This window comes from Chionomys nivalis, chromosome 17, assembly GCF_950005125.1.
Source record: "Chionomys nivalis chromosome 17, mChiNiv1.1, whole genome shotgun sequence".
In the NCBI taxonomy this organism is placed as follows: Eukaryota; Metazoa; Chordata; class Mammalia; order Rodentia; family Cricetidae; genus Chionomys; species Chionomys nivalis.
In genome coordinates this window covers 33,783,218-33,804,655 of record NC_080102.1, presented here as the reverse complement: position 1 = coordinate 33,804,655, position 21,438 = coordinate 33,783,218, and the positions used below count along the sequence as shown (strand labels likewise).

Genomic DNA, 21,438 nt, shown 5'->3' with positions numbered 1-21,438 from the left:
TCTGTTGTGAGGATGGAGCCCAAGAAAGAACGACAGGATATATATGGGCACGAGAGGAGAGCATTCTGCGGATGGGGTCATGGTCTAGGAAGATGCCAGAAAATAGAAGGGACTAACTAGGGTAACTGCCAAGGAAGGAGGTCTTCTCCAAGCTCACACCTGGACAACTCACTCTCCAGTCTGAAAAGCCTTGCATTGGCATTGCCATGGCAACAGCCCAACATGCCCCTCCACAGCCACAGCGGTCACTTTTCCCTCCCCAACCACACAAACTGCCCAGCATGGATCACAACTTAATTTTTACTGTTATCATTCAGCATAAGGCCCAGTGCATGTGGTACTGAGTAACTCAGTGGAGTTGATGGGCTACTAAGAGTGCAGATAGAGAAGAGGACAAAGACAAAGGGACTGGAGAGGTGGCTCAGCAGTGAAGAGCACATTCTCCTCTCTCCCACATTGGGCAGCTCACAACCAGCTGTAACTTCCAGCTCCAGGAGAAATCAAAGCTTCTAAGCTCCACGGGCATGCACACTAAAGTGCACATACCCCCACCCCCCCACCCCCACACACACACGTACAATTAAGAATAAAATCTTGCCAGGTGGTGGTGGTGGTGCACGCCTTTAATCCCAGCACTCGGGAGGCAGAGGCAGGTGCATCTCTGTGAGTTTGAGGCCAGCCTGGTCTACAGAGAAAGTTCCAGGACAGCCAGGGCTACACAGAGAACCCTGTCTCGAAAAACCAAAGGGGAAAAAAGACAGACAGATAGTTGCTAGCTTCCATTTGGGTTCTGGCCTAGGTGAGAGCCAGGAAGGGGAGGAGCTCTGAGTAGACAGCAGCAGCTCAATGGCACTGGTGGCCTCGACAGAGTTGTCGTGTTTTCCTTTTGTTCTCTAGATGTAATGCCACCCGCCTACAGCCATCCTCACCCAATGGCGCATATACCCACAGCCTTCCCAACTCCTGGAATGCTAACCTGTAGTAAAACCCAGAAACAATCTCCTTTTACCTAAACTCCAGATTAACCAGAGGACAGTTACTGTGTGCATATTTTCTATATTGCTTTTCTTTGCAAGACAAGGATGGAAGCTATGAACCATTCATTCAAAAAATTCACAGGATAACAAGAATGAAAAAATAAATCTGACAGTTCAGGCCTGGCTATTCCAAAGCCTTAGAATCAAGGCCTGCACATCTGGCTACAGGTTTCAGAGCAGGAAGACACCAGTCTCCAGGGCTCGTTAGACTTCTACCATATTCCAGGCCTTGATGAATACTCTCAGGACAATATGCTGGTCCCTCCAGCTCACAGCTGAGACATTTGTTCAATGTGTGAAAATGTATTTGCTGTGATTGGTGTAATAAAAAAGCTGAACAGCCAATAGGTAGGGAGGAGGTAAAGGCAGGATTTCCAGGGAGATAAAGGAAGAGAAGGAGACACAATTGAGGCCCAGAGGAGACACCAATGAGACATGGAGTCAGACAGACAGAATGAAAAAAGGTAAAAAGCTACATGGTAAAATATAGATTAATAAAAGCAGGTTAATTTGTTATAAGAGTCAGTGGAAGACAGGCGGTGGTGGCACACACCTTTAATCCCAGCACTGGGAGGCAGAGGCAGGCGGTTCTCTGAGTTCGAGGCCAACCTGGTCCACAAGAGCTAGTTCCAGGACAGGTTCCAAAGCTACAGGGAAACTCTGTCTCAAAAAAATACGAACTAGCAGAACAAACCTACGCTAAGGCTGAGCTTTCATAATTAATTGATAATTTCATTATTTGTGTGAACTGGCGGCCGAAAGAAAAAGATTACACACAGAAGTGTGTTCAGGGAATCAGACATGATCAGAGAGATGCAACTAAAATGATGACTTAGAATAGCAACTGGCACATGGCGCATGCTAAGTAAAGTCAGCTGTGACTCCGGACGTCAGAACAAAAGAGAAGTGATGGTAGATGCCGTGCTCTGAGGGACTGGTCTGAGGTGGTGGCTGTGCTTGCCCTGAAGATGTATTCAAGTCTGAAGAGAGATCTAGGAGATAGGCCTCCTGCAGCAGGTCTGGCCTGGGGCAAAAATCAAAATCCAGTAGAGGAAGACCAGGATAGAGGATGGTCTGGACTCTCTCATCACTTCTGACTCCGTGACCTTGACACCCCCTCAAAGAATGAAACAGTGGTTGGTTTCTTTTGACCTCTTTATATCCTTAGAAGACTTAACCCTTCCAAAGCTTGTTTTCTCGAGACAGGGTTTCTCTACCTGTCCTGGAACTTGCTCTGCAGACCAAGCTGGCCTCAAATTAGAGATCCACCTGCCTCTGCCTTGATAGAGTGCTCAATTGAATTGCTTGATAGAGTGCTACCACCACCCAACTCCCTCCCGATTTCTTTAATAAAGGATGTATTGTGGCTGGGGAAATGGCTCAGCAATTAAGAACACATACTGCTTTTGCAGGGGACCCAAGTTTGGTTTCTAGCACCCGTTATCAGGTGGCCCAAAGAAAAACAACCACCTAAAACTCCAGCTCCAGGAGATACAAAACTTCTGTGGGGGTCTCTCTCTGTCACACACACACACACACTCACACACACACACTCAAAAATAGTAAAAATATAGGTAACAAGGAGGACCCTAATAAGGACACATGGATCTCCCTGGGAAAAGGATATAGATGAGATCTCTTGGGTAAACTGGAGGCAGGGGGAATAGAGGGAAGGGGATAAGGGAATGGGAACATGAGGGATCAGGATGGTCTAGTTGAGGGCAGGATGGAGGGGAAGAGTAATGAAAACGGTATCTTGATAGAGGGGGCCATTATGGGGTAAGGGAGAAACTTGGTGCCAGGGAAACTCCCAGTAACCCACAAGGATGACCCCTGTTGACTCCTAGCAATAATGGAGAAGGTGCCTGAACTGACCTTCCCCTGTAATCAGATTGGTGACTACCCTAATTGTCATCAGAGCGCCTTCATCCAGTAACTGATGGAAGCAGATGCAGAGATCTACAGTCAATACTGGACTGAGCTCTGGGAGTCCAGATGAAGAGAGGGAGGAGGGATTATATGAGCAAGGGTGGGGGGGTCAAGATCATGACTGGGAAACCCACAGAGACAGCTGATCTGAGCTTGTGGGAGCTGGCATCGGACTGACCCAGGCCCTCTGCATCTGGGTGACAGTTGTGTAGCTTGGTCTGTTTGTGGGGCCCTTAGCAGTGGGGCCATTGCCTGTCCCTTGATGGATAAGTTGGCTCTTTGGAACATATTTCCTATAGTGGGATGCCTCGCCCAGCCTTGACTCAAGGGATAGGAGCTTGGTCCAGCCTCAACTTGTTATGCCATGTTTTGTTGACTCCCATGGAAGGCCTTACCCTTTCTGAATGAAGATGGGGGAGTGGACTGGGGGTGGGGGTTGAAAAGGGAGGTGGTGGAGGGAATAGAAGGAGTGAAGGGATGGGAAACTGGTTGGTGTGTAAAATAGATAAATGAAAATAAATCCTTAAAGGTCTTTTATATTCAATTACATGTAGAGTGGCCCACAAAAGCCTCATCCTTGTGCTAACCCTTCATGTGAGTTCTCACCCCACAGAAGGGGAGTACAGCATTAAATAGGGCCAATCCAGTAAGATAGCCTTGGACATGTCAGGTCTCAGTAACTTTGAGGGCACAATGCAGATGCATCTCTAGAACCTTCTATTTTAGAACCTATACCCAGTTCCTTGGAGTCTTCACTCTCTAATCAGTCCAGAGCTGTGTTTGTCTCTCCCGAGCCTCTCAACCTACACTCTTCACTTTAAAACTCAATAAGCCTTCAGAAAACTTTTCTCCAAGGGGCTGTGGGTCCCACCTGGCCTCCTGCTTCCCCAGTCCCCGCCCTCTGAAACAAGTTGGCCCTTGGAGATGTCCCTACCCTCAGCTAAACTGGCCCACCAAGTCCCCTTCTGTGGCACCCTGCCCTCTCTGAGAAGCAACAGTCGTCGCGAGCTGCATCAGAGGGTCTTCACAGAGCAGGTTCGAGAATGCATGGACAACGGCTACCTGCTCTCCTCCAAGAAGATTGGCTCTGGTGCTTTCTCCAAGGTCTACCTGGCCTATGCAACACGTGAGCGCATGAAGCACAACCCGAAGCTATTCTCTGACTTGCGGGGCAAGCACCACACTATGGTGAGGGAGGCCTGCCACCTTCTCTGTGGGCTCCTTAGGTACCCCACCCTGGCTTCCTCTATAGGACCTCCCTCCTAGGTCCTGTTTCTTCTCAGCTTCCCCATGTTCTGCTCCCCAATCTCTCAAACATGCGTGTGCCCAGGACAGAAGGAAAGTGGGGCTAGCACCACCTTTAGAGAATATTGTTCACCCAGCCACTGGGAGAGGTTCAACAATGTGTGTAAAGAACAGTGGGCCTGGGCTGGAGAGATGGCTCAGAGGGTAAGAGAACTGGCTGTTCTTCCAGAGGTCCTGAGTTCAATTCCCAGCAACCACATGGTGGCTCCAAACCATCTGTAATGAGATCTGGCGCCCTCCTCTGGCGTGAGGGTATACATGGAGGCAGAAGGTTGTATACATAAATCTAAATCTAAAAAAAAAAATCTAAAAAAAAAGAACAGTGGACCTATTCTGAGGAGCTTCTACACAGCTGACTGCTCTCCACCTTTCTCAGGTAGCTATTAAGATTGTGTCCACGGCTGAAGCCCCAGTGGAGTACTCCAGAAAGTTCCTGCCCCGTGAGATTTTATCACTCAATGCCACCTACAAGCACCTGAACATAGTAAGACAGTCCTTGCCACGCCTGCTTTCTACCCATGCTTGGCTCCCCTTCCCTACTTGGAAATCCTCCTTTTTGCCCTTGTGTACAGAGCCCATTCTCACCCATACTTGGGATCGAGTACACCTAACAGTCCCAACACTCTTGACCCAGGCCTTCCTCAGGAAGATGGTGTATGTGAGGGATGGGAGTGTTTGGTAGGTGCAGTTGTACGAGACCTACCAGAATAGCCAGCGCTCCTACCTGGTACTGGAGTTGGCAGCCCGAGGTGACCTGTTGGAGCATATCAATGCCATGTCAGACCTCCGATGCTGCCCAGGGCTAGAGGAAGAAGAGGCCCGAAGGTTGTTCTGGCAACTGGTCAGCGCTGTGGCCCACTGCCACAATGCCGGCATTGTGCACCGGTGAGGGCGCCATCTGGCCTGCCTGTCTGCCTGGGTAACTGCTGACCTACTTGAGCCCAGCCCCACATTCCCTTCTCCACAGGGATTTAAAATGTGAAAACATCCTGTTGGATGACCAGGGCTTCCTAAAGCTGACAGGTGAGCCCACACGGCTCCCTCCTCAACTCTGACCTAGCCCCAACCGCCAGCTCCTACCTACAGCCCACACCCACTGACCCACACCCACAAGGGGCCCCACCTGGTCTCTCCCTCACTCTCATTCTGTAACATACTTTCAGAGCTCCCTCCCAGACCCCACCATCCTGACAGATACCCTCTTGAACCCACTCTCCCGTCCTGTCCATCACCTGTGTTGCCTTGCCCTGCCTGCAGATTTTGGCTTTGCCAACTGCATGGGGCTCAAGAACTCACTGCTGAGCACCTTCTGTGGCTCTGTGGCCTATACGGCCCCAGAGATCCTCATGAGCAAGAAGTACAACGGTGAGCAGGCTGATCTGTGGAGCCTGTAAGTACCCCAAGGTACCCCACGCAGGACCCAGGGGTGGGCTTAGGAGGGCCAGCACCCTGAGGAAGCTGCGTCCCCAGAGGGATCATCCTCCATGCCATGGTGTCTGGGAAGCTGCCCTTCAAGGAACAGCAACCCCCTCGCATGCTGCAACTGATTCGCCGTGGTCCCATCTTCAGACCAGGGCTGTCCCCAGGTGAGCAACACCATTCCATGCTCCTTCCAAGCCCCAGCTCAGGCCTGGTGAGTAACCAGAGACCAGGACAACAGCAAAGAGAATAATGGTATCACCCCACCCCATCGGCTGGAAAAGTACCATACCACACAATGCATGCTGGGAAGCTGAGGGTAGGACTGAAGGATAACAATCCTACTGAAGAATATGGCACTAGTCCAGAATACCCCACCCCTTCTCTGTGCCTCAGTCCCCCTCTGATGGTGGGCAGAAGCTCCTGAATCTTTGCCAGATTGGTAAGATTCTTTCTCAAGCTGCCACCATTTCTGTTAGTTGTGGGTGTGGGTCAGGGTTACTGGCAGGCACCAGCGGCGAGCCCTCCCCTGTAGAGTGCCGGGACCTGATCAGAGGGCTGCTTCAGCTGGATCCATGTGCACGCCTGGGCCTACAGCAGGTGGCTGCTCACTGCTGGATGCTACCTGCAGAACACATACTGTCCTCTATGCTTGGTGCTACCCCAGGTGGGGCATGGCTCCCGGAGATTGTTGGGCTGCAGGGAGTGCCTCTAACACTCTACATGACCCTCTGCTTTGGTCCATTGCAGAACAGGAGCATTCCCAGTCGGCAACAGGCCCTGGTAACACAGAGCCTCGCGGAGATATGGTGTACCAGAAGCAAAAGCTGCAGCACCTCCAGAGGCAGGTCATCTCTAAGGAGAGTGTCTCTGGCCCACCTGTGCAGCATCTGGAAACCTGTACCAGAGGAATAGGTTTTACCAGCCTTGGGTTATGGCACACCATGGCAGGTGGCTGCGCTCTATGCCCCACATTCCCCAACAGGAACATGCCTGGGCACTATCTGGTCAATTGAGGATAGGTGGGTATGGGCAGATAAAAATGTTTTTCTGTGGAGCCGAGGATGTAGCTATCTACACAGGGAGGGCTGGTGGCCTCTGGGTCAGGGGGAAAACACCAGTTTACAGAGCACATGTACCTAGAGTATCAAAGCTTTAACAGAGGGCTGGAGGGCATCACGGTAGGGAGGAAGGCTCATGGTATGAATGAAACACCTAGCCACAGCATAACAACACATAAAGCATTTTTCCAGCTTCAGAGATATGGAGTGGAACACTGCAAATTCCCATGAAACTATGGGCCCCTGGGACCTGGGAGGACCCACTGCTGAGAGGGAACAGCATACAAAAGCTTCATATAGGTGGATCAAGATCTGTGCCTCAAAAAGGGGGACACAGTGGGGCAAGATTTGCCATGGTTATCTACAGAATGAGGAAGAAGGGCTGTATAGAGGGGGTAGGCTCCATAAATTGGGGGTAGGAGTGTGTATAAGAATAAATGCTTCAGGAACACCCAAGAGAATCTCCACAGAGGTAGGCAAGGCGTGACCAGTAGGAGGGTCTTGAAAGGCAACTGTTGCTCAAGGAAGCTAACTGAGGAGCATATTCTATCTAAATGGCTAAGTCTAATTCAACCTGGGACTAAGGAGGCTAACCAAAGACTAAAGGCAGGGGCCGGTATCACGGGTGGTGCAGAGAAAGAGAGATAGCAAATGAGAAACAGTACCCAGGAGTGATCCAAAGACAGGCCTAGAAGGGCAGAGCACCCTATGAAAATCCTAGGATTTAAGTGTGCTTTGTCTTTCAAGGGGGTCTTAGGCAAGGAAAGCAAAAGGACTCCAAAGGTTGGGGCTCATAGCATGGTTGGCACCACTAAGCCAACCCATGTCCAGATCCTTCAGTGTCTTCAGGAGTGAAAAGCTCTAGTTGGCTTCCTGGGGCTTGCAATGTTTTTGGTCCAGCCCTACCACAATCCGGGAAAAGGCTCCTCACAGCTCCAGTGGCCATCAGCTACCTGCCTCATATATAAGCAGCTACGGCACAGGACCTGGCCACCTCCAGCTCAATAGTGCAGCACTGAACAGCCTGCATTCTTGCCGGGTGCAGTAGGGCACAGGAATGGGCAGTGTCCTTGAGCTTCTCAACATTTACTGGGTGTTTACCCTAGAACCCTGAAAGAACCCTGGCAAAAGTAGATATGGAGCTGGCACTTTGGCCAAAGGAGCTTCAAGTCCGTGGGGCACCCTTGTCTCTTAGCTCTTGAGAAAGCTCTAGTTGTTCTTGCCGGTCTAGCTGTTGCAGCTGTCGCTCCACATCTTCAGGCACCTGCACCTCCAGCAGGTTGTCCATGCCAACCTCTGGCTCATCACCAATAAGCACCTGCAAGCAGAGGAGGCAGGTGAGCAGCTCGTTAGCTATGGGCACAGCGTCCCTAGCCTTTCTGACCCTGCGCTCACCTGGATAAGCTTCTCACAAGCTATTCGCACATCGGGCTCTGGCTCCCAGTTGTGTAGCTCTCGAAGGATCAAGTAAGCACCCTGGTCCCGTATCTGCTGCCGACCAGGCGCAGTGGCTGTCAGCTAGGGAGATGGAAAGGGTTACTCCTCGGATACTAATATGTTTTGTAGGGAGCATTAACATCACAGACCCCTGCTCACCAGCATGATGGCTTCAATGAGCATCTTCCGGATGTCAGCATCTGGCTCTCGCTGTTTGTCTGGTGGCAAGTACTGCAGGTCAACAGGCAGCCCTAGGAGTGAGCGTGGGAGCCGTGTTCTGCCTGGGTGAGCCTCACTCGTGTGTGTGTCTGTGTGTGTGTGTAAAACAACCCCCTACACACAAAGGCTTCTGAAAGGACTCCAGACCCATACATTTCTCCCTTTCCCCTTGCTTGCGTCCTTCCCTCGAGCCTAGACAACCCTGAGACAACCACCTAAGCCACTCACTGTCCATTTCTTCCTCGGAGAACTCCTCAGGCCCAGCCAAGGGCAATAGCAAGAAAGGGAGAATGTCAACTTGGGGCCCGAGCAACCATTTGTGGTGTCCTGGAGGTGGAAACAAGGAAAGGAATCAAGAAATTGGTCCGTTGGATCCCGAGGGACCTGTCTCCACTCAGCAATGGCCCAATCCCCTCCTTGTCACTCACCATGCTCGAAGCAGCAATTCCGAAGTGTTCCCACCACTCCTCCCCTCCGCACCGAGGAGTCTGGGTACTGGGTAAGAGGCAGCAGCCGCTGGACCACGCACCTGTTGGAAGGCCACACTCACTGCTGTCCTTGTCCACTTCCACTCCCCCTCCCCGCCCGCGTAGGCATCTGGGCTTCACCTGTCCTGGTCCAGCAGAAAAGCACGCACCTCCGCCTGCTGGCTAAGGTTGGAGAGCAGCGGACCAAGGTAATGCAGGGGTGCGGCCGCATTGTAGCTGGGCGTGCACAGCGCGTTAACCAGCCGCTCCAGACCCAGGCGCTCCGTCTCAGCAACCATCAGTTTCTCCATCAACGCAGCACACGGCACCAGCTCGCGGCTCAGATTAGCCAGTACCGCTGCCGCCTCTTCAGCCCAGGGCCATTGAGGGTCCAACGCGCAGCTCAGCAGGCGGGGAGGCAGCTCCGGGTCCGCCGCTAGCAGCTGCCGGTGCAGGCCGGGGTCAGCAGCCAAGTTCACGAGCGCGCGGGAAGCGTCGCGTGAAGGAGCTGGGGCCGGAGCCACCGCAAGCTCGGCAAGAGCCCGCAGCAGCGATGCCTGTCCTGCCAACAGCGCGCGGCCCGAGTCGGAACCAGTGAGCGCCAACACGTGCTGCGCCGCGACCGCCTGCAGCTCTGCCCGCACGCCGGGCTCTAAGAATGGCAGGAGATTCGCCGCCTCCGTGTCCGCGCCGGCCTCCTGCTCTAACAACCCTCGCTCGTCCGAGAGCCCCGAACCCACTCCCGGGCCCCGCATGCCGCCAGCGGTTTCAGTCTCCGTTCCCTCTACCAGGGCCACGACCCTTGGAAAGCGGAAGTCGTTGCGACCAATCCGAAGCTGAGGACCCAGCTGAAGTGGGTGGGACCGGCCTGGGCGCGAGGCATTGTGGACCACGGTGTTGGGATTTCGCCTAGGTGTTGGGGCACACGTAGGTGGGGAAGGTTCCTTCCCACCTCCCAAAAAAATCTAAGTGCTTGCGGCGACTCACAGCCGATTCACAGCCGCTGCTCTGCCTCCAGTGGTATCAGAGCCACGCGGCCAGCACGCAGAGTTGGAAGTTCGGAAGCCCGGGCCCTTGGTGTCCGGACTGTTGCCTGCTACCACTTAGCCCCGGGTTCAGAACCCGATGGCGCAGGACTCCGCGGTGAGAAGGCAGCCTCTGACTTTACAGAGAGCCTAACTTTGGGGCATTTGTCAGGACTACTTCAGTGATAGAAGCCTGGGTCAAACAGGCTTGGACAAAAGGGGACTAGTTAGTGTTGCGGGTTTGGGGGAGTCTGGCGACAGACACTGCACACAGCTCTATAGGACCCTGTTTGGTTTCTCCCTTCCTCACCTCTCTGCTTCTCTGAGACTCCATATTATCTTTACCTTCCACACAGTGAGAGAAAACTGGCCTTCGCAGCTACATAATCCTGGCAGAAGATAGTTTCTTTCCGCACTGGGGTCTTTTCCAGGAAAGTATTCCATTCGGTGCTTCTTGTGCCTCAACTACCAATTTGTTGCCTGGGGTCCTTGCTCTCCCGAGACAGGAGTTTTTCCAGGGCTGGTCCTTAACAGCTTTCCTAACCCTCAACTTCTGACAGCAAAGGAGCTGCAATAGTTACAGATTCTATGCAGCCTTAAATACCGACTGGGACCCTTAGCGCTACAGTGACTATAGTGTTTTTAGCTCTCGCGTGGGTCTAAGTGTCCAGATTTCCCAGCCTTTGACAGTGGCTAGTGATATGTTCCGAGAAGAGGCTAAGACCCTTGCCTCTTAAAGCCCTGCTTCCACTGTTTCTACTGCTGCCACACTGCTTGTTGGGATGATATCTTTGTGCACTGTGTAAAGATGTGTCTCTGTTTTACATCACCTGGCTAAGGCACCTTCTGACTGGTTTAATGAAGAGCTGAATGACCAATAGTTAAGCAGGAGAGGATAGGCTGGATTTGCAGGCAGAGATAGGAACCGTGGAAAAGAATCTGAGGTGGGAGATTTGCCAGCTAGATACGGAGGAGGTTGGACATACTGTACCAAGGAGAGGTTACGAGCTACGTGGAGGAACATAGATTAATATAAACAGGCTAATTTAAAATTTAAGAGCTAGTTGGGAACAAGCCTAAGCTAAAACCATACTTTTTTTTTCTTTTTCTTTCTTCTTTTTTTTTTTTTTTTTTTTTTTTTTTTTTTTTTTTTTTTTTTTTTTTTTTTGGTTTTTCGAGACAGGGTTTCTCTGTGGTTTTGGAGCCTGTCCTGGAACTAGCTCTTGTAGGCTGGTCTCGAACTCACAGAGATCCGCCTGCCTCTGCCTCCCAAGTGCTGGGATTAAAGGCGTGCGCCACCACTGCCTGGCATGACTTGAGTCTCAGTATTCAGGAGGCAGAGGCAGGCGGAGCTCTGTGAGTTTGATGCCAGCATGGTCTACAAAAGTGAGTTCCAGAACAGCCAGGATTGTTACACAGAGAAACCCTGTTTCAAAAAACCATAACTAGCCGGGCGGTGGTGGCGCACGCCTTTAATCCCAGCACTTGGGAGGCAGAGGCAGGCGGATCTCTGTGAGTTCGAGACCAGCCTGGTCTACAAGAGCTAGTTCCAGGACAGGCTCCAAAACCACAGAGAAACCCTGTCTCGAAAAACCAAAAAAAAAAAAAAAAAAAAAAAACCATAACTAACTAACTAAATAAATAATAAATAAATAAATAGGATGTAGAACAATGAAACTTGATATCAACTTTTGGTCTCCAAAGGCATGCACACATATGTGCATTTGAACACAAGTGAACATGTATATACACACAATAAGTAAATATATATATATATATATGTATATATATTTTAATTCAGACCAAACATGGTAGTGTGATTTGCCAAGGTGGTAGGACTGGGCCTTGACCATGGAACCATGGCTATCTGTCCCCCAGGTCAACTGTAGATGTTAGGGTTTGTGTCTTGGGGCAGAAAGTAGCGTTGCAGTGTAGGTTGGAGGAGCAGTGGGGGCAGCGCCCGTGGGGGTGCAGGCCAACCTGGGGGAAAAGGCTGCAACTCCACTCGTGGCAGTGGCAGCTTCAGCACCCGAAGAGAGCCATCACCACGAGCTGGGCCCTGGTGGTGCAGCCTGTGACCTGGATGCAGGGAGCCAAGAGAGTGAAGCTGTAGGTTGAGGTTGAGTTGGGGCAGAGGGCATTAGGGTTCAATTCTTACCCCTGTGTCCACTCACCCCTAAGAAACATCCCAAAGCTTGGTTGCCTGGTCTCCTGCAGCCGAAAAATGGGATAGAGCCTGAAGAAGGAAGAGGATTCAATCAGACCTTCCTCTGCAGCCCATGCAGGGTCAACCCGACAGGCCCACAGTAATGCGCACCAGCGAGTCCGGGGCGGCCGCACCACAATGTTGGGCCTTAGCTGGCTTAAGCGGGAGACATGTAAGTGTTCCTCTTCCTCCTCCTCCAGCAAGCTCTGCTGCCGTGTCCGGTGCTTCTCACAGAAGAAATTAAGCACATCAATATAAAAAAGGTCCAGTATCTGAGAGTGTGACCATTCTGTCTCCTCCAGTGGCGGTGGCCCTTTTTTTACTGCAGGGGACACTGGAACACGCAAGTTGTCCTGGATCACAGAACAGAAGGCCTGCAGTGTATCAGCGAAGACTCTTTTGGTTGACCGCATGCGAGAATGTGCCTTAATGCTTGCAGCATGGAGATCTAGCATGGATGATAACACGGGCTCCAAAACTGAAGGCACAGGTGACACCATCAGCTCTTGAATATGCAAGGAGACTTCCGATGCCCCGGAGGGTAGCCAAGAGGTGCTCAAGGCAGGCAGGAGTGCCCCAGAGGCAAGGGAGGCTCTCGAGGAGACCTCCCTGGGAGGTTCCATAAAAGCACTGGCTGCAGACTGCTCCAAGTTAGTCATCTGCAGGAGAGTAGCCCATGGAGTAATGACCCTTGCATCTGTATCTCTGAATTTTTTATTAATATTTTTATGGTTTATTTAACTTTATTTTATGTGCATTGGTGTGAAGGTGTCAGATCCTCTGCAACTGGATCTTCAGACAGTTGTGAGCTGTCATGTGGGTGCTGGTAATTGAACCTGGGTCCTCTGGAAGAGTAGTCAGTGCTCTTAACCACTGAGCCATCTCTCCAGCCCCTGTATCTCTGAATTTTCCTTCAGCTAGAGTACTAGCCCCTGGGAGAGGGTGCCTCATCCAGCCCCTCCTCCCCCTCCATCCCTGTAGAGCCATCCGTTGTATAGAGAGCTTTCAAGAAATATTCTGGGGGCTGGAGAGATGGCTCAGTGGTTAAGAGCATTGCCTGCTCTTCCAAAGGTCCTGAGTTCAATTCCCAGCAACCACATGGTGGCTCACAACCATCTGTAATGAGGTCTGGTGCCCTCTTCTGGCCTGCAGACATACACACAGATACATAATAAATAAATATAAAAAAAAAAAAAAAAAAGAAAGAAATATTCTGTTCGAGACCAGCCTGGTCTACAAGAGCTAGTTCCAGGACAGGCTCCAAAACCACAGAGAAACCCTGTCTCGAAAAACTAAAAAAAAAAAAAAGAAAAGAAAAGAAATATTCTGGTTGGGGAAAACCCAGGGGCATTCTTATGGGCACCCATGATCTTCTGGGAGACATTGGAAGAAGGCAACAGGTAGATGAGTCACCCAGTCCTTGGCCCACCAGACCTGAAGACTCATCTCCTCCAGCTTCTGTTGACATTGTGTGCGTATATTGGCCTTGGAGTCAAGGTTGAAGTTCTCAGCCCAGGTTGCCAACTCCTTGAACAGGAAGCCCTGTGGGTCCTTGAGGCCCAGCACAACCAGCAGATTCATGAGTTCTTGGCTGGAACAGGTGGATGAGGCTTAACCCAAGTCTTCCCAAGCTGGTAGGGCAAACCCAGCAGGAGCTCAACTCACTGATAACTGGCTGGCGAGTAGAGGTAGTAGGTCAGGATTTCCAAAACCACATCAAGGACCTCCAGGGTGCAGGCCAGGAGCAGCTGCAGCGCCAGCATCACAAACTGCTTCTGAATCTTGTCCTAGGCTCAAGAGTAGGCTGGCACTAGGGAACCGTGGTTGATTCTGGAAGTAGGTGAGGATACGGGGCACTGTGGAGGGATTCACCTGGAGGCTAGGGGGCTGGTCTTGGTTGAGCAAGTACAAGAGTTTGGCCTGCAGCCGGCTGTGGAGCTCACTGCTCATCTCAGGAAACAGCCTCAGCAGGGCATTTAGAATATGTACTCTTTCTGCCCAGGTAGTCTGTTGCAGAAAGTCCACAAACACCGAAGCCAAGCCGTCTATGGTGCCCATCTCTGGATAGGCCTGTGGGAAGATTTGCTGAAGCCCTGCCCATCCCTAACTCCACTCTGCATGTGGAGTAGCCCCTACCTTCACTCCTTCCCCTACCCCCAGCCTGGGCTTCCCAGCTTCTCAGACTCTCCTAACCTCCAGGGTAAAGATAGGGAACAGCTTTTTGAACCAGTTCTGAACAACAAACTGATGCAGGAACTTGGGCAAATGCCCATAGCGCTCTTCCAAGAGTGAGCGCCCAGGCTGGTGTTGGTGGGGAGCCACTTGGGTCTTGGGCTGGGCGACTGCAGGTTGAGGTTTTGTGGTCAAGTCCATGGAACTCTAAGGAAAATGAAAGAAGCTTCAAACATATCTCTGAGCACCAATCTTTCCCTTCATGAGATCCTAGAGTACCTACATGAGTGTCTGCTTCCCAGAGTTCTAGATGCTCTTCAGTAGTTGGAGAAGGGGAGAGCCACTCCATCTCCAACTCTTCGTCCTCCTCTTGGTTGTCCTCTCCTTCCCCTCTCTTACGTCCACTCTGAAGCCAATAGAGCAGTTTCAGTTTCTTTCGCCACCTGCCAGTAGAATGCTTTCGGCGCTTCAGCCACTCGTCATTCTTGCCTCCAACTGACTGTAGAGGGACAAGAGAGAAGATGTGGCAGGCTGTGGAGATAGCAGGGCCCACCCTGCTAACCCCAAGCTCCACTTCTTGCCTTGAATTTGTCCTGGGTGAGTTCTTCTAGGGAGCTGAGGCAGCTGACCTCTGCCTGCAACCACATTTGCCGCACTATCACAGAGTTGGGCACGCAGCCAGGAAAGCTGATGGGCCGAGTGCGTTTCTAGATGTGGAGGGCAACAGATTGGGCTGAGAATCACTAGGACACAACCAGGGGACACCCTCATAATCACGGGCCACCACAAGCTAGACTAGACTGGTAGCTTGCTTGCGTTCTCAACACACAAATGACAGTTTAGCTTGGAAACCCAATACAAGGTAATCTGGGGGATATGAACTGTAAATGGAAGGAGGAACGTAGAGGTGGTTGGTCCCTGGTGAGCGCTAACCACACACATGTTCTCTGTGGAACTTAACCTAAAACAGGGGTGTCTATAAAAACCATGGTAGAACCGGGCGGTGGTGGCGCACGCCTTTAATCCCAGCACTCGGGAGGCAGAGGCAGGCGGATCTCTGTGAGTTCGAGACCAGCCTGGTCTACAAGAGCTAGTTCCAGGACAGGCTCCAAACCCACAGAGAAACCCTGTCTTGAAAAAACAAAACAAAACAAAAAAAAAAAAACACCATGGTAGAGGGGGCAGGGAAGGAAGAAAGGAACCTGGAGAGAGGTTCATAAATTGAGTGAATAGGCCTCCCCAAGCTGGAAGGGTTAATGATACACCTGAACAGGAGCCTGGTATGTGCTAAGCAAGGGGCTAGGGCCTGCCTGGGTGCCCAGTGTGACCAAGTATGGCAAGACAGTGGATCTGGAGGGACCGACCCCACTGGATTTTGCTCCCCTGAAGTACAAGATCTCTGGTCTTCCAGAAAAAGTCTACAGGGAATGTAGCGCTCCCAGAGGGGACAGTGTATGCAGAAACAACCACTGGTGGTGGGCCCTTGATTTGGGCCTAGTCCTAGAAAGCAGCAAGGAGTGGACCACACCAGAACTGGCCAGAATGGAGAGGTACAGGGTTCTTTTTGTTGTTGTTGTTGTTGTTTTTAATTTATTTATTATGTATACAATATTCTGTCTGTGTGTATGCCTGCAGGCCAGAAGAGGGCACCAGACCCCATTACAGATGGTTGTGAGCCACCATGTGTTTGCTGGGAATTGAACTCAGGACCTTTGGAAGAGCAGACAATGCTCTTAACCTCTGAGCCATCTCTCCGGCCCTGTTGTTGTTGTTTTTGAGACAAAGTTTCTCTGTAGTTTCAGAGCCTGTCCTGGAATTAGCTCTTGTAGGACAGGCTGGTCTTGAACTCACAGAGATCTGCCTGCCTCTGCCTTCCAAGTGCTGGGATTAAAGGTGTGCACCACCACCGCCCGGCAGAGGTACAGGGTTCTTAAGTCTTGACCCTATAGGCTCCAGGTAGGCATGGCCCTTAAGTCAGACTGGGGTACAATGATTTACAGCCAAGGGAGATAGGATATACAAAGAGTGACCCCTAGAAGAGGCTACCTCTGGGAGAAAGGAGGGGTGGGGGTCTCACCCTGTGGGGCTGTATGGTGGCAGGAAAGAAGCCCCCTAGTTTTGAGAGAGGATCTCGGGGCCTTCTGTGCAGCAACAGTGGAACCTGGGGAAGGACAGGGAGTAAGAACAGAGCACAGCCACCCAAGCCCCCGAAACCACCCTTGAATAGGGGCCCTCACCCTATTCTTCAGGTAATCAGGTGATGTGTTCAGGTCCATGATCTTTTCTCCAAATGAATCCCACCGCAGCTGCAGACCCAAACTGAGGCCCAGCTCACAGCTCAGCGAGGAACGTGCTAGAAGCTAGGGTACACAAGGAAGTACAAGGGGCTGGGACAGGGACCACAGTGTCATATATGGGTGGCTATGGGAAGGGAAGAAAGCCTCACCTGGGATGCCTGGCTATGCACTGTCCGGTGAGTGGGTGGAATGGGCAAGGAGACACGGGGAGGGCGGGCAAAGCGCCTGCCTGGGGCTCCTGGGGTGTGGAGGGCTGAAGGCGGGGACACTGGCTGAACGTCAGTGCTTGACGCAGCCTGCCCGCCGCTGGTGGCAGCTCCTGGCTGGGTCCCCGTGTCCTGAGTCCCTTTCTCTGTGACGGGGCCAGCAGTGCCCCACTGCAGGGACTCCCTTCCAGATTTTATGTCCTGGGACAGGAAAACAAACAAACAAACAAACAAACACAAAGTCTTTGTCAAATAGGGTGAAGGTTATGCCAGGGCCTGGGATTGATCCCATACCTACCAGCAGGTCAGAACCGTAGATCAGATGTAAGTAACTGTCAAAGGCTTCCTGGCGCATCTTCCAGGAGAGTTGGGGCCGGGGGGCCGGGACCACCAGTCCTTGCCTCAGTTCTTGAAGGTCTTGATCCCGGGCTATGAGATCCTTCAAGTCCTGAAGTGGAGATCAGTGGTCAGCCCCTGCTTCTTTGTTGTTGTTGTTGTTGTTGTTTTAAAGATTTATTTTATTTATTATGTATACAGTGTTCTGTCTGCATGTTTGCCTGCACACCAGAAGAGGGCACCAGATCTCATTACAGATGGTTGTCAACCACCATGTGGTTGCTGGGAATTGAACTCATAACCTCTAGAAGAACAGCCAATGCTTTTAACCTCTGAGCCATCTCTCCAGCCCAGCCCCTGCTTCTTTGAAGACTTGCCATGCACTGCCCAAAGCAACCATGAGAGTTCAGGCCAGAGGCTGAGAGGTTGTGGATTGAGAATGGATATGGAGCATGGATGGGCACTGGGCAGGCAAAGAGTCAGGTTCAACACTACCTCCTTCAACACTGGCTGCTGAATTGTTTCTGTCTGGTGATAGGTGAAGGGCAAGGTCACACTGTAGATAGAAGCAGGCATAGGTGAGACTCTGGGTATTACTGGTGGAATGGGTTAAAAGTTGGAGTAAGGACCAGCCAGGAGAAAAGGTTCTTGGGTTGAGATGTAGCAATAACAGAGGGACTTAGGAATGTGGAGAACTCACACTGGGGGACACACAGCTCTGCAAACCCTGCCCCCCGCAGGGACTGGGTAGAACCCTCCACAGTAGCTGAGTAGCCCCGCCGGCAGACCTGAGGCTGGCTGCTCCATGAAGGCTGGCAAGCCTCTGCAGCTGGGTGGATGTCAGTGGCTTCTGGCTGTTCAGCGGCAGCGGAGGGTCATTCACCACATCAGGGGACTTCTGACACAATTTCTGAAGAAGCAGGAAGAGCTTTGTTCCCAGTACCATGTGTGCGCAGCTGCCAGTCCCACCTTGACCACTTTGTATACCTCAACTAGATAGGATGTAGGTAGGTAGAGTTTGTGGGACACCAGGCAGAGGCGGGAACCTAGAGCGAATACCAGGTCTCCACTGTTGTTGGAGAAGGCCAGAGCCTGAGGGGGACCATCCAACTGAAGGAGCCTGCAAGAGTGCCGAGAGTCTAGGACCTGTTTCACGGAGGGGGAACCTGAGGCAGTGACAGGGGCAAGACCCTGTCCCTTTCAGTCCAGTCCCTGAGCTTTAATGGAAAACAGAGGTTAGAAAACCCCCGATGGCTATCCTTTAGCCACTAGTTGCCCCCACACTAAAGAGCCCCAGCACACCGCAGCAGCCGGTTCTCCCAGGTCCAGATTCGGATGGTACAGTCCAGGCTGGAGCATGCATATATCTTGAGGGTAGGGCAGCAGCATAGGCCTAGGGGCAGAACTAAGGTTAGGAAACAGTTGAGAATAAGGACACAGGCTTCACCTTTGCTTCACTGTCCTCACCAGTGATGTGGTCTGTAGGGTCATCCTGTGGCCGGTGGTCACTGCGCATTTTGTCACCCAGGCCATACTGCACCAGGCCATAGGTGGCGCTCTCTGGATCCTCAAAGCCTACAGTGATGCGCTTGCCCAGAGCACAGAGCATTACCGCCGGGTGGCAACAGGAAAAGGTGCGTAACAGGCTCAGGCTCTCCTCGGCATATGGGAACACACGCCACATCTTTACTGTCAGATCGCCACCTTTGGGTAGCAAGAGCCAAGGTTGGGACTTCGGGCAGGTGCAGGGGCTCCCAGGCTGTCTTTGAGGGAGAGAAGGTACTGACCTGAAGTAACAATGCTGTTCCAGGTGGACCCAATAGCAGTCACTGGTTCTGGACTGTGTGCTTCTGTAAGAAAGACTGTCACTGATGTGCGCCAATCCAGTACAGACAGTGTGCCGTCTGAGTGCCCTATCATTGGTAAGAATCTGTGAGAAGTGAAGGAGGTTGTTGGTCAAGGCTCTGTCACCAAGTCAGCCACATTTTGCCTTAACCCAGCCTCAGACAGCTGCAGTGCCCACCTGTTCTTATTTTTCCAGCTCCAGGCAATGGCACTGCGGAGCGTGTCGCCCTGATTATGGCGCACAATCTCCCAGCAACTGAATGCACTACGAGGGTCTGTGAGATGGCTGTAGAGGTGCAGACAGCAGGGCTGAGGCGCTGGGGGTGGAGACGGACGCAGGCGGTGCAGTACGACCATGGGGCAGCGTGCTGCATTGGCGCGCAGTAGGTGCCCTGAGCGTGTCAACACCCACAGAGCTTCTCGAGACAAACAATAAACCACCCCAGCAGCACAGTCCTCCGGTTCCAGCAGCAATGAACTCACAGTTCGTCCCGTAGCAGCTGACACCAGGTAGACCGACCCATCTGCACAAGCGCATACAAGGCGAGAGGGCAGAGGCGGCTCAGCTGGTGCAGGCAGCACTGGCGCCACCTGTATGTGAAGCACTGGAGCAGATAGCTGTGCTAAGGGTGAATAGAGGTCACACACACGCCACAGCTCCACACTTTTTGAGCACAGAGAGAGCACCGACCAGCCAGGAGCTGCAGGAGCCAGCAAACGGCTCACTCTCTCGGATAATATGTCTTGGTTCCAGCAACCCAGTGTTACCTCTCCCACCTGAGTTGCGGCCCTCAGGTCCCATGTGCGAAGCGTTCCATCCTGTGAGGCGGACACTACCAGTGAGGTGTTCTGGAGCACTGTCATAGCTGTCACTGGGCCTGCAGGAGAGGTGTTGGTCATTTTGGCACATCATAGCTTAAGGAGGCATTCCTGGGATTCAGTCAACCCTGTAGAAGGGCAAGCTCAGGATGAGAGAGAAGGGCTGCAAGAGTTGCCAGGCTGTGGCACACCTGTGTGGCCCACGAACACCATCCGGATCTGCCAGTCAGCCTCCCACACCTTCACGGTACTGTCCCGGGAAGCTGTCACCATGGCTTCTACCTCCTCACAGTATTCCAGGTCTGAGATGATTCTAGACGGGGGAGAATGGGAATCCCAGAGGACTCAGCACAGCCCTGAAGTGATTGGCTCTCCTTAAGGGATCTGCCTCCCATCCCCCATCCCTGGACTCCCCTCACGTTTTATGCAGATCCTGGCACACATTTACTAGCGACCAGGCGTCCAGATCAAAAGTGAGCACTGCCGAGCCATAGGCAGCAAAGCAATGCTGGGTGCCGTGATCAGTTTCCGGCCCTAGCGCCAGCCTCTTGAGAGAGCCAGACAAGCCTGGCGGTGGTTGCAAAGGTGAGCCACAGGACACCAGGCGGCGACCCCCTGAACGGAATTTCCAGAGTTCCAGGCTGCCTCCCACCTGGGCCACAAGCAACAGTCCCAGGCTGGGCACTGGTAAGCAACACAGAGGCTCCTGGCCCAGCGTCTTGTTCTCCCGTGGCGGGCTCAGCCAGAGCAGGTGGAAGTCTGGCCCTAATATGGACAGTCCAGCTGGGCCCCAGCCTACAAAGCGGCCCACTTCTCCCAAAGGGCCAGGCATAGTCACCAGCCCGTTCAGCACTACAGGCGCCTGCAGCTTTGCCTGCACCCAGCCATCCTTGGTATGCTGATGTAGGTAACCTTCACCGTCTAGTACCATGAAGCGTCCACCCACTGGGTCCTGTGCTACTGAGCGCAGGCCAGCTGCCACCTTCAGACGACGCAGTGGCTCCAGCCCGTGTGTCATCCGAGTGACTCGCAGCTCTGCTCTTTTCTCCTGCAGGCCAGAGTACACAGACGTGCATGTGAATAGTGGAGGCCTGAGCTCCTCTGCCTGTGGAGACTCAGAAGGACCAGTGGAGTTGGTGCCCAGTGTCTTTAGGGAAGAGCCCAGCTAGAAACCTCGTAAAGAGCCACACCTTTTCTACAATGTCATGGAGGTATGTGCGTAGATGCAGCCACAGCAGGCGGGCTCGGGAACGCAGTGTCATTTTCCGCCACTTCTGGCTATTTGTAAAGAGCTGCAGGTCCTGTGGTGCCTCGTCCAGACCCGATTCTGTAAGTCAGTGGAGGGTGTGGTGTCACTATAGCCTTGTGTCCTACCCCTGGAGGTGGGAAGCAACACTGAGCCCTCCTCTGAGGGACATGATGGGTCAGGGAGTGTCCAGGGAAGTTCCACTTCTGCGACTGAACAAAAGTCTGAGAAATATCTGCCTCTGAGTGGGGTGTCTGGACAATGGTAGGTGCCCTCACCATGCCTTTCTGAGAGCACCCCAGGATCTGGGACATCATAGCCTTCCTGATCATACACGTCTGTGTCCAGAACTGCACTGTCACCCTCTGATGCAAAGAGGTTGCTTGCGTCTAACATCATGTCCTCCATGGAC

General features: G+C 52.4%; 3 protein-coding genes across 4 annotated transcripts; 1 reads left to right on the top strand and 2 right to left on the bottom strand.

Annotated features, from left to right (window-relative positions):
• Positions 1 to 3,890: 3,890 nt before the first annotated feature.
• On the top strand, positions 3,891 to 6,605 carry LOC130888864 (testis-specific serine/threonine-protein kinase 5-like). The gene is given in 9 exon segments (XM_057792229.1): positions 3,891 to 4,154; positions 4,648 to 4,755; positions 4,954 to 5,156; positions 5,239 to 5,294; positions 5,529 to 5,661; positions 5,742 to 5,857; positions 6,226 to 6,357; positions 6,441 to 6,504; positions 6,506 to 6,605. Coding segments are annotated over 9 exon segments (1,176 nt in total).
• A 229-nt stretch (positions 6,606 to 6,834) lies between these two features.
• Positions 6,835 to 9,663, bottom strand: Hgh1 (HGH1 homolog). Of its 2 annotated transcripts, none has more exons than XM_057792004.1 (6): positions 9,016 to 9,663; positions 8,836 to 8,936; positions 8,636 to 8,734; positions 8,348 to 8,439; positions 8,147 to 8,269; positions 6,835 to 8,069 (listed from the first exon to the last, which is right to left on the bottom strand). In XM_057792004.1, exons 1-6 carry the CDS (start codon positions 9,627 to 9,629, stop codon positions 7,917 to 7,919), a joined length of 1,182 nt encoding a protein of 393 aa, XP_057647987.1. In that variant the 5' UTR covers positions 9,630 to 9,663; the 3' UTR covers positions 6,835 to 7,916. The 2 variants fall into 2 exon arrangements, with proteins under 2 accessions (XP_057647987.1, XP_057647988.1); XM_057792005.1 differs by having other exon boundaries at positions 8,888 to 8,936; positions 9,045 to 9,663.
• A 2,115-nt stretch (positions 9,664 to 11,778) lies between these two features.
• Positions 11,779 to 21,434, bottom strand: Wdr97 (WD repeat domain 97). The gene is made up of 24 exons (XM_057792667.1): positions 21,305 to 21,434; positions 20,971 to 21,107; positions 20,200 to 20,828; positions 19,972 to 20,093; positions 19,140 to 19,839; positions 18,904 to 19,046; positions 18,584 to 18,820; positions 18,419 to 18,509; positions 18,104 to 18,236; positions 17,905 to 18,026; positions 17,612 to 17,672; positions 17,079 to 17,228; positions 16,724 to 16,981; positions 16,515 to 16,637; positions 16,355 to 16,438; positions 14,852 to 14,984; positions 14,561 to 14,766; positions 14,299 to 14,484; positions 13,978 to 14,175; positions 13,771 to 13,892; positions 13,540 to 13,696; positions 12,217 to 12,764; positions 12,074 to 12,135; positions 11,779 to 11,978 (listed from the first exon to the last, which is right to left on the bottom strand). Exons 1-24 carry the CDS (start codon positions 21,432 to 21,434, stop codon positions 11,779 to 11,781), a joined length of 4,932 nt encoding a protein of 1,643 aa, XP_057648650.1.
• Positions 21,435 to 21,438: the final 4 nt, after the last annotated feature.